Source organism: Zea mays, chromosome 1 (genome assembly GCF_902167145.1).
Source record: "Zea mays cultivar B73 chromosome 1, Zm-B73-REFERENCE-NAM-5.0, whole genome shotgun sequence".
NCBI classification, from domain to species: domain Eukaryota; kingdom Viridiplantae; phylum Streptophyta; class Magnoliopsida; order Poales; family Poaceae; genus Zea; species Zea mays.
In genome coordinates, this window is record NC_050096.1 from 297,240,854 (window position 1) to 297,255,916 (window position 15,063).

General features: G+C 43.8%; 2 protein-coding genes across 5 annotated transcripts; both read left to right on the forward strand.

Moving 5' to 3' along the window:
- The first annotated feature begins 5,319 nt into the window (after positions 1-5,319).
- LOC100384355 (ubiquinol-cytochrome c reductase complex protein) lies at positions 5,320-8,593 on the forward strand. Its single transcript, NM_001176904.2, has 4 exons — positions 5,320-5,547; positions 5,670-5,827; positions 7,355-7,402; positions 8,142-8,593. The coding sequence occupies exons 1-4, from the start codon at positions 5,442-5,444 to the stop codon at positions 8,208-8,210; spliced, it is 381 nt and encodes a 126-aa protein (NP_001170375.1). The 5' UTR covers positions 5,320-5,441; the 3' UTR covers positions 8,211-8,593.
- A 2,371-nt stretch (positions 8,594-10,964) lies between these two features.
- LOC100278093 (uncharacterized) lies at positions 10,965-14,506 on the forward strand. Of its 4 annotated transcripts, XR_563406.4 has the most exons (4): positions 11,010-11,364; positions 11,476-11,830; positions 12,852-13,010; positions 14,118-14,506. XR_563406.4 is itself a non-coding variant. In XM_008673668.4 (3 exons), the coding sequence occupies exons 1-2, from the start codon at positions 11,095-11,097 to the stop codon at positions 11,827-11,829; spliced, it is 624 nt and encodes a 207-aa protein (XP_008671890.1). In that variant the 5' UTR covers positions 11,040-11,094; the 3' UTR covers position 11,830; positions 14,118-14,506. The 4 variants fall into 4 exon arrangements, 2 of the variants coding, with proteins under 2 accessions (XP_008671890.1, NP_001144956.2); XR_004856925.1 differs by having other exon boundaries at positions 10,965-11,830; XM_008673668.4 differs by lacking the exon at positions 12,852-13,010 and having other exon boundaries at positions 11,040-11,364.
- Positions 14,507-15,063: the final 557 nt, after the last annotated feature.

The window sequence follows — 15,063 nt, forward strand, 5'->3', positions numbered from 1 at the left end:
ACTGGTTCAGCCGGACACTCAACCGGACACTCAACCGGTTTTTGTCTGGTGGAAACAGGTTCAACCGGTTTTAAAACAGGTTCAACCGGTTTTTGCACTGTTCACTTTTTTCTGCCAGTCTGCTGTGTCAGCCAAAAAGCTGTGCGCAGCTTTTTGAAAAACCGGTTCAACCGGTTTTGGGACCGGTTCAACCGGTTTTTGGGCAGAAAAGTCAAAAATGGCTAGTTTTGGAGCCCCACCTATATATACTCACTCCTACCTCTCTCCCCACAGAAGAGCACGCACAAAACTTCATTCCCAACCTGAGAAACACCTCCCACTCTCTCTCACACACCTCTTGCCTCTCCCATTTCAAATCTTTGGAGAAGAAATCTTTGAGTGAGTTTGAGAGCTGCGGTTTTTGTGCTTCATCTCCAAATCTCTCTTACTCTTCTTCATTCGAGCTTTGGTACTACATCGAGTTCTTTGTGGATTCATTACTCTTGGAGCTTCTAGCTCCTAGACGACTAGGTGTCTCTTGTGAGTCTCCAAATCTTGTGGAAGACCACAAGAAAGTTTGTATTACCCGCTCGTTTGAGCAAAGATTAGTGTGTGGGCTTGACCTTTGTGGTCGACAAAGGGAGGATTAGGGTTGAAAGAGACCCGGCTCTTTGTGGGCGCCTCAACGAGGAAGTAGGGCACCTTGGTGGTGTGACCGAACCTCGGGATAAATCTTGTGTCTCTTGTGTTCTTGTTCATTGTGCTTATTCGTGTTCTTCGTTCTCTCACCATTCCGTGAAAGATTTGTTTATATCTTTTTGGTGTGTGGATTTTGAGAAGTGCCCTTCTCAGATCTACTACTTTGAACCCTGTGGATCATTTAGAACATCTCATTTCCAAAGTTAACTGGGTGAATTTCGAGATCAATTCAGTTTTACCCAGTTTGCTTCTAGTTTTTGTTGAAAAAGTTTTAACTTGCCTATTCACCCCCCCTCTAGGCAACTTTCACTCCACTAGATTTTGTTATGTGTATCTCTTAAAAACAAAAGATGAAGCGTTCAATTATTTTAAGGCCTATAAAGCTGAAGTTGAGAACCAACTTGAGAGGAAAATAAAACGTTTAAGGTCCGACCGAGGTGGAGAATATTTCTCTAATGTGTTCGATGAGTTTTGCGTGGAACATGGTATTATTCATGAGAGGACACCGCCATTCTCACCACAATCCAATGGGATTGCTGAAAGGAAAAACCGCACTCTAACAGATTTGGTGAATGCCATGTTGAGTACAGCGGGATTATCCAAGGCATGGTGGGGTGAGGCGATTTTGACAGCATGTCATGTCCTGAATAGAGTTCCAACAAAGAACAAAGAGATCACTCCATTTGAGGAATGGGAAAAGAGAAGATTAAATCTCTCATATTTGCGCACTTGGGGTTGCTTGGCTAAAGTGAATGTGCCAATCAACAAAAAGCGTAAACTTGGGCCTAAAACTGTTGATTGTGTATTCCTTGGGTACTCTTTTCACAGCACTGGGTATAGGTTCTTAATTATAAAATCTGATGTGCCTGATATGTATGTTGATACTATCATGGAATCAAGAGACGCAACATTTTTTGAGAATGAGTTTCCCATGAAGAATACACCTAGTGATATAAGTCATGAGACTATAATTCCCCATGAGCACGAACTGTCGATTCCTATAGATCATGCTGAGGATTCTCACGTGCACATCCCTGAGGAGGATGACACTATAGTCACTCGAAAGAGCAAGAGACAGAGGGTTGCAAAATCCTTTGGTAATGACTTTATAGTGTACCTTGTGGAAGACACACCATCTACCATTAGTGAGGCATATTCCTCTCCTGATGCTGACTTATGGAAGGAAGCAGTAAGGACTGAGATGGAATCTATTATGTCTAATGGAACTTGGGAGGTCGTTGACCGTCCTTATGGTTGTCAACCTATAGGTTGCAAATGGATCTTCAAGAAAAAGCTTAGGCCTGATGGTACAATCGAGAGGTACAAGGCAAGGCTTGTGGCCAAAGGATATACCCAAAAGGAGGGTGAAGATTTCTTTGATACCTACTCACCAGTGGCTCGATTGACTACAATTCGCACATTAATAGCCGTGGCAGCCTCTTATGGTCTTATCATTCATCAGATGGATGTTAAGACAGCTTTCCTAAATGGAGAGTTGGATGAGGAGATCTATATGGATCAGCCAGAAGGGTTTATTGCGGATGGTCAAGAGAACAAGGTGTGCAGGTTGATAAAATCATTGTATGGCCTAAAACAAGCACCTAAGCAATGGCATGAAAAGTTTGATAATACTCTTACAACAGCTGGCTTTGTTGTAAATGAATCTGACACGTGTGTATACTATCGGTATGGTGGGGGTGAGTCTGTTATGCTGTGCCTTTATGTTGATGACATTTTGATCTTTGGATCAAATCTCAATGTGATTGAGGAAGTTAAAAATCTTCTATCGAGCAATTTCGAGATGAAAGATTTGGGAGAGGCTGATGTCATTCTAAACATCAAACTTGTTAGAGAAGCTGATGGTGGGGTAACTTTGTTACAATCCCATTATGTGGAAAAGGTATTGAGTCGCTTTGGTTTTAGTGACTGTGATCCTGCTCCAACACCTTATGACCCCAGTGTGCTATTAAGAAAGAATCGGAGAATAGCAAGGGATCAATTGACATACTCCCAGATCATTGGCTCACTCATGTACCTTGCAAGTGCAACAAGGCCAGACATCTCTTATGCTGTGAGTAAGCTAAGTCGGTTTGTGTCGAAACCAGGAGATGATCACTGGCGTGCTCTTGAGAGAGTGTTGCGGTATTTGAAAGGTACTATGACATACGATATTCATTATACCGGAAACCCAAAAGTGCTGGAAGGCTATTGTGATGCCAACTGGATTTCTGATGCTGATGAGCTTTATGCCACAAGCGGATATGTGTTTCTGTTTGGAGGTGGCGCTGTTTCCTGGAAGTCTTGCAAGCAGACTATCTTAACGAAGTCTACAATGGAAGCAGAACTCGCAGCATTAGACACTGCTGGGGCTGAGGCCGAGTGGCTTCGTGATTTCCTATTGGACTTACCGGTTGTTGAAAAACCGATACCGGCTATTTCCATGAACTGTGACAACCAAACGGTGATTACAAAGGTTAACAGTTCTAGGAATAACATGAAGTCTACAAGGCATGTTAAGAGGAGATTGAAATCTGTCAGAAAGTTGAAAAACTCTGGAGTTATAACTGTGGATTATGTCCACACATCAAATAATCTGGCAGATCAATTTACTAAGGGTCTATCACGCAATGTGATAGAAAGTGCATCGAGGGAAATGGGTATGAGACCCATGTGAGATCTACTCTAGTGGTAACCTGCTCTATGTGATCGGAGATCCCGTGAAGTAGAGTGGAGAAACAAGCTAGGAGTAGATTGTGAGGAAAGATCCCTTCTTTAACTCATTTCTGATGCACATCTTTCCTATCTGTAAGGCAGGATGGTTTTTACCTTAATGTATTCCAAGAGTCTTATAAAGGTGAGATGTTGTCCTACAGAACATCTTCTGAGGAATACACCTATATGAGTCAGACTGCTAGTCACAGTCTATGGGATTTGGGTAATCCCTAAATACTCATGAAAGGCACTGAAGTGTGACTTATATGCTTCTAAACAGCGGGAATACCCTTCTGCAGCCTAGTATCAGCAAAGGATTTGAGTGAATCTTATTTCGCACAAAACTGTCAATTCAAGGCATAGTCCATTGTTCAGTTGTGAATGAGTGAAACTCTTATTCTAGATGGATGTTCAACTTAACAGTCTCCATCGAAACACTGGTATATCAAAGGATTGTGATTCTGATACTTCATCATTACAAACCCTAGAGTTTGGTGGGGATTGTTGGATCTTTTATGGGCTTGGCCCATTTATTGAATAAACTCTATGGTGTGTAATGGTGGAGAATACCAATAGTACCACATTGGAAGTCCAAGGGTCCTTTGCCTTGACTTATATGGTGGGATTTATTCCACTTAACTTGAGAAGTCAAGAAATGGACAAGGGCGTGCCACACACGCGCGCGCCGCCGCCGCCGCCGCCGGCCGGGCCGGGCGTGGCGTGGCGAGGCGAGGCGAGGCGAGGCAGGCAGGCAGGCAGGCAGGCAGGCGAGCGGGCGTGGTGTGGTTGTGTTAATTTTTAGCACTCACTAACCGCGTACGTCAGCCGAGTGACCCTGTCTCTTCGTCAGCCAGCCGAGTGACCCTTCTCCTTCAGCTGCCGATTTATGGCGTGACTCGGCGAGAGCTGGCCGACTCATGGCATAACTCGGCTAGAGCTGGCCGACTCTTGGCGTGACTCGGCGACCTTTCTCCTTCAGCTTCCCTCTGCGAGAGGTTAAATAGAGGAGCACCTCTGTCACTCGGTACACGCAAGAAAACACTTTCAGAACACAGTCCAGCAGCCGAGTGAGGGTATTTCCATCTCGTGACTCTGCGCGCACAGAGAAGCGAGAGGGCAGGTGCCTCCGGAGCCCTTGCCGTTCGAGACCTTGCACGAGGGATCGGCAATTAGGTTTTTGGGGAGCGTCTACGCGACTGCCCAAAGTCTTCTTCCTGCTGACATGACAAGTGAAGTCGGACAAGGATCTAGATCCTCGGAGCGCATGGCAGAGTATGATCAATTCATCTTCTTACTGTTTTTCATTCTGCAAATTATATATGTTCATACCTGCTGTTTTATTTATAGCCATAAATTTATCCAATCTGTTTTGTCGTATTATATCATGACGTGTCTGATGCCTGATCATACTAGTAATATGATAAATCTGTTTGTCTTAATTTTACAGTCATGCTGTTTATGTTGCTATCTGTCTATTTTCAGTTGTTCCATAATAATACATGTTCCATGCTTATTTGCTTATTATATTTATATGATTCATATGTTTCATGTTCTCTTGATCCATATTGTTATGGATATATTTGAGATAATGATTTCTATGATTAAACATATTTTATATGTCATCATCATAATGCTAATTTATGGAATTAAAATAATACGGAAAATGCCTATATTTCTAACATAACAAACAAATTTTAGTTTCTAGATAATGTTATCTAGTTTCATAAACTTGTTTTCAACAGTTCAGTCATCCAAAACACTACACTGTAGACTACAGTTGCGAAGTCTGGAGATAGCCTCAGCAAAACCGAACACCACGGTACGGAAATGATCTGAAACGACGGAAAGCCCACAGATGCTTTATGTGGGCCGCCGTTAGTATCCAGCCCATTTAGCTCCCAAAGCCCTGGCCCGACACCGCGTCCACGTACGCCCACGACCGCTCCTCCTCTTCTCTGCCCCAGGCCAGAATCAAGGGAGGGTGAAGCACCGCCGCCGTCTCCGCTGCCGCACAAAGACGAGAGGAAGAGGTTCCCGGCGCCTCCACCACCATGTCGTCGATGATGAACGCGCTGGCGAACTGGCTGGCGAACCCGCGCCGCAACCCGCTGGCGCGCCTCCACATGCACGCCGTCTCCTCGCGCCTCAGGAAATACGGTAACCACGGATCCGAGACGGCCTCGACCCTCTGCCCGTCTCCCTCTGCGATTGCCTCACTCTGACTCGCGGCGCGTTCCGGATCTTCTGCGTGCGTGTGATCCGGTGATCCGATCCAACAGGACTGAGGTACGACGACCTCTACGACCCCTACTTCGATCTGGACATCAAGGAGGCGCTCGGTAGGCTGCCTAGGGAGGTGGTCGACGCCCGCATCCAGCGCCTCAAGCGTGCCATGGACCTCTCCATGAAGCACCAGTACCTCCCGGAGGACCTCCAGGTTCGTGCCCCTTCATTTTCCCCTGATCTGGACGTCTCAGATTCGTGTTAGGCGTATTGGTGTCATGGTTGTTGTAACAGCGGCGTATGAGCTTGTGGCAATACTATACACTACTGTCATGACTCGTTATTGGTGTGGCGGATGATTGCATGTTAGCGTAATGTGTATGGGGATAAGTTTGTGTTGAACCTGTGATCCATATGCCGATGGCCAGATTGATTCTAGAACTTTTTTTTGGATGAGCCTTATCATTGTATATGCAGCCTCCAAATGTAGAATTAGGTGCCGTTTGGTTCACGAAATGTAATGTAAATGACAACGGTAGCGGTAACAAGGTTGAATAGGACGATATCAGTTTCTAGTGTGGTATCTGATTACGATTAGACTTAAACAAACATGGTTTAACATTATCAGTTACCGTTCACGTTATAAATATGTAACCAAACATCACCTTAGTGTAGGAGGGATTTTATTTCAATTGTTCCATGTGAACTTTTTTTTTAATTCAGTGCACTATTTTGGATTGAGATTTTTTCCATTGCTTTTCATTATATTTGCACTCTCCCTGCATTTTGTCCTGAAGATGTTCAACTTAGCTGTTGAGATGAATACTAAATCTGAATTTTGTGTCTCTTGTTCAGCCTTGCAGAAGTTGTTATGCACTCTCTCTTTTCCTAAACTTGTCATTTTAATTTTAGTTGTTGTATGTCATATTTATTTAACTTTATCAAGTTTATACAAAAATGGACCAATATCTATGGGCAGACCCAGTGCTAGAGGCTCCCATCCCATGTGAGTGGGGTCTTGGGAAGGGATAAACCAAAGCAAGCCTTTTCCCTGCAAATGCTGCTTTGAACCCACAACCTCAGCACAAAATTTGTTTCACTAACTCCAGCATGAAACTCCTTGATAGTATATCTGTTTGGTATTGTAGATTGGTCAAAGTTACAGAAGTTTGATAAGACAAATCTAAAAAAACAACATCTTATAGTGGAGGGAGTATGTGAACCTGTAAAGCCTTTAATTCATTTAAAAATTTAAAATATGAATTTCAAATGTATGAAATCATATAATATGTCAACTACATTTTCAAAATTTAAAATACAATATGTTCTTGAGTTTTGTGCCTAGATACTATTTTCACATTATGTCAAAACTTAGAGCATCTCCAACAATGTGACCTATAAAAATGCCCTATAATTTGAAAATAAGTATATTTTATAGAATTTAAGGCACCAACAAAACACCCCGCTCCAACAGTAAAGCCCCAAATCTAGATTATAGGGCAGTCCACTACGGTGTAGTATATTTGAGTCACTTGAGAGGGTGCCCTATAGTTTTTTGACAAAATTTTATGAAATGGGGCACTGTTGGAGTAGTTTTTCCTGTGTAGAGCCTCATATTTCAATTTGAGGCACTAGTTTGAGGCATTGTTGGAGATGCTCTTACAGTACCATAAGCTATTGTTTAATATAACCTTGTAAACTTACATATTGTGAAAGTGAAACATTTATCTTTCTTGTGCAGGCACAGCAGGTTCCATTCAGAGGATATTTGGGTGACATGTTGGCGTTGGTAAGAATCTTTTTACTGCATGCCATTGGCATTTCACACGCCTTTGCATTAGAATAACTCCCTCTTTTTGGTGCATGCAAGGGGGTTAATGTACATGATAAGAACTAAAGCTGGCAATGTATTGTCTATATTAGTTGTTGCTAGATTTAATGTGTGCCAAGTCTACTGCATCGGGTAGTTAGCATTTAAGTAGGGGTAGGCATGGAAGAATGAGGGGAAAATGTGCGTTGGAATGAATTTGGCATTGGAGGGAGCATTAAGCAATTCTACTTGAGGTTATTGGTTAATCATTATCATATCACGTGGCATCCAATGTTAATGTTCATCTTGGGGTCCAGATGTCATGACTTATTTTTGTGTGTGTCCATGGCCTTCACTTCTCTTACTGTTATTTTCTTAGGTTTTCTCTCCTTTTCATGGTCATTATCGAGTTGATGCTAGTTTACTGTCTGAAACCAATATTCAGTGCAAGATAGGAATTATAGCTTTTAAAATTTATTGAATAACTTATTATATATGGTGCATGACTAATATTATGTACAATAACCATTCTGTAAACATCATTGCAGCTTAACATGATATTTGTTGTGACTCGAGGAGTAGAATTTTAACTGCAGACATGCGATTGGATGTGTCACTGCTTAAGAAATTCCTTAGCTCAAACTGTTGATTAGCACCATGCTGCAAAGTTCTTGATTTAGACTTGTGGCTATTGTTTGATATCTCACATCTCTTGCAGGTGAAAAAGGAAAGCGCCGAGCGTCAGTCACTGGGAGCCCTTCCACTATACCAGAGGACACTTCCCTAGGGTGTTGGATAGACATGGTCGCAAGTATTCTACCTCTTTACCGCAAATCAGAACGCATCAAATAAAATGCAGTGGATGAAACTGTTTTTTTTTTGTTCCAACCAAAGTCTAATTTTACTTGTTCATGCCATGGTGCATTAACCATGGGCTGTAGCTGTTGTTTTCAGCAAATTTGTCTTCAACCATTATTAACCTGTGAAATCTTCGATCGTGAGTGCCGTTATGACACCGGGTGACCGGAAATGTCTTGACTAATGTCGCTGCCCAAATCTCCCGCATGTTATCTTAGAAAATGCACCCATTGATTTCTGAAAGATCATGTTCACGGATAGGAACTTTGTACTCATGATTTAATTCAAACTTGGATAATTTTTTTGGGATTGTGTACTACGAGTCTACGACTCCATTCCCACCCCTCACCACACCACACAGATACGGCTCCGCTCGTTTCAGAATTTTGTGGCTGTTTAAGCTGCAGCCGCACAGCTCATTCTCTGCTGCTTAGATCCGCATATGCAACCTGTTTGTGATGCAGGTGTTTTTGGCAACAGCCAACTCAACCAACCAATTAGCAATTAGGCAGTATATTTTTAGCTACACTGCTAAACCAACCCATTATCATTGGAAGTGTTTTGAAAATGCTTATCTTTTTAATATCAGATAAATAAAATGTGTTTTTAGCATATCTATTTAGAAGGGATAAATGTTGACACTATTTTTTGTAATTTTAATCAAAGATTAAAACACTTTGACTTTTGATCCGATTCAAATTTGCACAACGCGATGCGGCGAATCATCCCACCTCGGATGTCGGATCCGCAGCGTAGACGGTTAGACGCGATGCGAGAACGAACCACTGAGAGGCGGGCTCCACCTGGCAGCCGCTGAGTCAATTGGGCAAGTCCATGTATACGGCCGAGTAGATAAAACTAGAGCCGTCTATATGGATCCAACTGCCAATCGCCGTCGCGGCGGTGAGCTTTTTGCTGTGGGCGCACTGCACGGGCGTGGCTTTGCCACAATCGGATCCCACCGTCGGACTTCGCTAGAACCGGATGGAGACAGCTATACGCTCGCTCGTGTCGAACTGTTTACACGTGAGGCAACAAACGCGGACGCTGCTCACGGCACATGACTTTTCTACCCCTGCTCGTCATTCTCACTTTTCTGCCCTCCTAGCGATAGGGCCTGTCTGTTCTCCTTCCGCCGCTGCTCGTCGTCAGCCCCAGCCTCGTCGTGGATCCTGCCCCACCACTCCCTCTCGATTCCAAGGTGGATCGACACAGAGATGACCCCTTCCAGCCCGCCGTGGAGACGACGCTTGCCTTCCAGTCTGACATGGAGAGGATCCTGCTACTGCGTTCTCTGTCCATCCCCAGGACACAGGTGAGTTTCGAGTTTCGTTGATGTAGTCTTACATTATTGATAGAGATAAAATGCCAATTGATAGAGAAAATTTCTGCATTTCATTGTAGGATGATGAATCAGCCTTAGCGGTTTTGGAACCATCACGAATCGATTGGGATGCAATTGAAATCGAACCTAGATGGGATGAGGAAGGAACAGAGGGAGTTGCTAGTGAACATGGGTTGTATGTTAAACTAGGACTGCAAAAGGAGGATGAAAAGGGGAAAAAGGTTAGAGAATCTAGAGCTAAAAAGAGAGGTGTCAGCACCTTTGAAAATGAATATATTGACGATCATGAAGGGATGGCTTATCTTGAGCATATGCCAACATGGACTGGTTGTAATCATATCCCAACAATATAGAAATGTTAAGTTAGAGGACTTTGTGGATGATTCCTACTCCGTGGAGAAGTTCCGAAAAGCTTATGAGGGGAGGGTGGAACAACTCCGAGACAAGTTCTTTTGGCCGAGAGTAGATTTTGCAAATAAAGTGAGTGCCCCATTTGGGAAAAGAGGTGTAGGACGACAATGGAAGAATAGAATTAAGGGATGCCTTGAAGGTGGTAGCGGGAGAAAACATAAGGGAAATGAGACTGAGAAAGATAGAAAAGTGATCCGAAGAAAGTATAAGTGCCCCAACTGTGGGGAATTGGGACATCGCAAGAACAGCCCGAAGTGTCCCCAAAATGGGACAAAGAAAAAGTAAGTGTGTTGTTTGTATGTATTTTTGAACTGCAATATAGAATTAATTTTTTCCAATATGCCCAGGCCAAGAAAACCAAGAAAGAATACCACGAAAGGATGGATTCCTCCAGCACTAAGGGAAGATGTCGGCTCATCACAGACACCACTCGCCTTGTCTCATGCATTGGAAGACGCCGGTTCATCGCAGCCTTCTGCAAGGGTAGCTGAGTCCCCTCCAAGGCAAACTAGGATAGTTGTACGCAAAATGACACCGAAGAAGAAGAAAATTTCGTCCATGATTTAAATTGTAGTTGTATGATTTGGAATGTAGTTGTACGGTTTGAATTATTGTTCTATGGTCACTTTGAATACTGTGTGATTTCAATATCCAAACTGCAGCCAGACAAAACTGCAATTGTGGACAGAAATGTTCTTCTTCTTGCTCACTGTTTGGACAAAACTGCTATGTTTTTCTAATAATCTAGATTCATTCATGGTTGTGGCATGAGTTATAACCTTTGTCAGTTGGTCTCACTGTTTGGGTGGACAACCTTGATGATGATTTTTTTTTGAAATCCTTGATGATGAATTGAATGGAAGCTGAGTGCCTCACTGCCTCTTCAGAGTTAAAAATGGACTGAGAAACATAGCAGTGATGGCGGTGGGTTACAGAGAGGGGACAGTGGATGGAGTGGAGCCTGCATCTCATACAGGAGAAAGGGGTTCGGATACAGGAGAACAAGAAGGAGCAGGGGCAGAAAAGTCCTATGCCATGAGCAGCATCCGTGTTTGTTATGTATGCGCAAACAGTTCGAAACGAGCGAGCGTATGGCTGTCTCCGTCCGGTTGTAGCGAAGTCCGACGGCGGGATCCGATTGTGGCGAAGTCACGCCCGTGCAGTGCGCCCACAGCAAAAAGCTCCGCGGCGGTCGCGTGACGTCGCGGCAAACGGCAAACAGCGAATTCACAGCAGCAAACAGTGTGAATCCTGCAATCTCCAAACCCAAGCCCGGCGGCGAGATCCGCGCGGCAGGCGGACGGGGCCGCTCGACCGCCTTCGTGCCGTGCGCGCCTCCCCACCTCTTCCGTTCTCCGCTCCCCGCGCCCGCGAAGGCGAATTGCTGAATTGAGGGTGGTGGCTCGTGCTTGATTTTGATTTTGGGGGTCGGTTTCAGTTCCAATTCATGACGGTGCGGCCGGGGTGGGTGGTGAGGGTGGCGCATGGCTCGGCGGCGGCGTGGCAGCGCGTGGCGTGCAACCCGGAGACGCTCCCGCCTGACCGCGTCCTCGCGCTCATCTGCTGCGCGCCACTCCACCTCCTCGCGCGCCTCGCCGCCTTCCTCTGCGTCCCCTTCCTCCCCGGGCCCGCACACACCCCGCTCCGCCTCCACCGCCGCCGCTTCCTCGTCCTCCGCCCCCCGGAGTTTGCGCCGCACCCTTTCGCTTACTCCCCCTCGTCTTCCTCTTCTTCGTCGGATGAGGAAGAGGACGACGACGATGGGGACGGCATCCACGAACACGTCGATTGAGGTACGCGGATGAGTGGTTGCCCTACGCTTTTCAGTTTCCTGTCCCATCGGTGGCTGCACTGCACATTAGCTTGTGTAAATTTGTGATCCTAGTCTGTGGTTGTAGCCTGGATTTTCATCTAAATGTGTACAAATTTGGTTACATCGTATCTGACTACATCGAAATGGAATGGACTTAAGACTTCTTTGAGAGGAGGAATGGACTTTCCATTGCGTTCTCAGCTTCAATTGAATAGCGTCAAAGCAATCTGCTCCAGTTTCATATGTTGGTGGTCGCTGTTAAGGGCACGATATTTGGCAATATGACCACCACAGTTGAGCAAAAATAACTTGTACTCTGACTCTGGTTAAACTTGGTGTTCAATCACGGGTGATTTAATAATTCGATATAAGTTAGCAGTAGGACTGTTAGAATATGTTTGGATTCCAGTCTAGGGTTTGGGGTCTTCCCCATGCAATTACCTTTCCACCTCTTTGTAATGGGCCAGGCCCAGGTACTCTAGCCTATTAATACAACTACAACCCTGGTTAGGGTTAGGTTTTCTCACATTCCAACGAGGACTTGTATCCTGATGAAATTTATGTGACATTGGCATATTCGAACGATATGATTGAATTAATAAGAGGCATAATATGTGGGGATTTTTTTGTTTACATTAGGAATGTAAGTGTTGGTTCAGCTGTTCATTTTGAATGATGGATATTCGTTAATCATTTCTCAGAGCTGCACACAGGTGTAACTCTGCACAACACTTGCTCTAGTCAGTTTATAGACCAAGCCATCTTAAACGGCCGTGCAAAGTATCGTTTCGCACTATAGATTGCACTGTTTCAGGGTAGAGATTGAAATAGGGAGTAAAATATGAAGTGGGATAGGGAGTCTGCTGGAGATAAGATTTCACACATTTTTAAGGGGAATCTGGATGGTTAATTTTGACATCATATTTATTTTCAATTTTCAAACTTATAGATCATTTTCCAGAGATGCAAATGAGTGTAACTCAGTAATACACTTGTTGCAGGTTTGTAGGCCAAAAAGGAAAAATGGAGATAACTTTCTCAGAACATATCTATTCATGTGTTTTTGCTACAAGGTTTTGGGTCATACCTTTGTGGGAGCACAATGTGATCCTGATATCCTCTGCGTCTCTAATTGGTCATAGCATGCTAACTTATGGGAGGTATAAGAATTAAGGCCATGGAATTGTGTGTCTTGTGCAAACTCATGCATATGAGTGCATTATATGTTTTTCGTTATGATTCTCTTTGCTGCAGTGTCTTGCTTCTCTGAATTTCTAGCTTGGTTAAAAGAATCACCTCGTTGTGTCCATTTCTGGCTTGGTTAAAAAAATCTTCTCGTTGTGTTCCGTCCTCTCACGAGTTATGTCCTGCGCACCACTCTCTGGCTGGGCCATTGCAGAGTGGATGGTGACGGCCCGCAAGTGATGGGGGACCAGGGTTCGGAGATTTTTTAGCTGGGACCATGTTTTGGTCTCTTCTTAGCCATTAGTGGGTTGTGTGCGTCTTGAGTGCCGACCCAAGCATTATATCGGGAGGGTGGTCTTTCTCTCCCCGACCGAGTTTTTTTTAGTATGGACAGTAATTTCGGGCACCACACAGTCAGCCCCTTTTGCCTAAACTGATGCAAAAGGGGGGAAACATAAATGGAGTTGACGACCAGGTAATATTTTTTGTAAGGTCAAGATTTTGACATCTAACAACGGTTTGCTCATAGTGAGAGGTGGGGTGAAGTCTCTAAGAGCATTGTGCATTCTTCTTGAAATTATGGCCCTACAGTAATGAATCATCTGAAAGCTGCAATGTGGAAGATGATGATAAGATTTTAAGAACACTAGTTCTGCACATCTAATCTTGCTGATTTCGCACATCTAATGTTGCCACTCCATCTGCCATTGATAAGAGGTACTTTGTAGGGTTGGCCATCTGGAACTTTGGGCACAATATATTAGTATCCTGAATGAGTTTTGCAGCCTCGCGTTCCAATGTCTTTATCTCAGAGAGGAAACATGTTTTGCCTTTGTCAAGTACTATTTGGTCAAATTTACTGCGCGCTTGAGCTGCATTTGTTTGTGGCTGTATCTTGTTCACACTTCAAATTTTTCTGTTACCTCAATGAGCTATTATCCTCATTAGTGGAACTAAGTTACTGAAACAGGTCTTCTTAAAGTTATCAAATATACTAAAAGAGAGGGTTTATATATAGTATCAAATACTTTTGTCAGGATTTAAAACCTTAAACTTTCATCTCGAATTTCCTTTTATTTCAGGTTGCTTGAGGTTAAGGCTCAGAAAAGGAGAATTTGGGGTTGAGGAGGGAAGAATGAACATTGGCATGTTGTGCTGGATGCTGAACTGCTCGCCCTTCTATGATTCTATCTCGTAGTTCTCAGGATATGGCATTATGACGACGCTCATTATAAAAAGCCAGGTCAGAAGCTCTGCAAAAAGGATACCAACGGATGAAACTGGTTTGAGTTGTCATTATTGTTGCTGTTGTTTAAACGAACTACTGATTTTTTTTTTTATATTGAAAAGAAGAAAGTGGATGAGGTTAAACCTTGGTAAAGAGGATGGTTGTGTTAGACTTGGCGAGTCAACGTTAAACTTAGTCATTTTAATAGTAATGGAATCTGAAAGAAATTCATTGTGGCGTAAATCTCTTAGTGATGCACCATATTGGAACCCGGGTATGGTGTTAATTGGGTAAAGACTGGGTTGGCAACCCCTGACATGTCATGTCGTGATCTAGGTATGGTGTCATGTGAGCATGAATTGGGTTGGCAACCCCTTAACCATTTTGCCAGTAGGACTAGCGGTTGAACCAGGCCTAAGAGCATCTCCAAGAGCTCTCCATAAAACGACTCCTCAAAATCAGTTTTAAGGGACATCTAAATAATAAGTGGGGGTAAATTTTAATCCTTTCTCCAGCAGATCCCTTAAAGCAGCAGTTTGTTTCTGGGGAGCCCAAAAAACTCCTCATTTGTAGCTACAAATGAGGGAGTTTTAAGGGCTATGAAAAAGTTGGGGGCGCTTTAGGGGAACTGTTAGAGACATGTTTTTGTGTTTTTCCCAAAAAATAGATTTAGGGGAGACTTCTGGGGAGCTTTTGGAGATGCTCTAAGGAAGTTCAACCAGTCTTGGCAGTTGACTTCTAGTCAAACTAAACTTTTTTAACTTGGTTCGGCTCTTCAACCGGTTTTGGGTAGTTTAATC

Coding starts and splice junctions, on each gene's coding strand:
- LOC100278093 (XM_008673668.4), top strand. CDS start 11,095: ATGTATGCGCAAACAGTTCGAAACGAGCGAGCGTATGGCTGTCTCCGT. Junction 11,365..11,475: donor CGCTCGACCGCCTTCGTGCC/GTGCGCGCCTCC, acceptor GGTCGGTTTCAG/TTCCAATTCATGACGGTGCG.
- LOC100384355 (NM_001176904.2), top strand. CDS start 5,442: ATGTCGTCGATGATGAACGCGCTGGCGAACTGGCTGGCGAACCCGCGC. Junction 5,828..7,354: donor ACCTCCCGGAGGACCTCCAG/GTTCGTGCCCCT, acceptor TTTCTTGTGCAG/GCACAGCAGGTTCCATTCAG. Junction 7,403..8,141: donor TGGGTGACATGTTGGCGTTG/GTAAGAATCTTT, acceptor CATCTCTTGCAG/GTGAAAAAGGAAAGCGCCGA.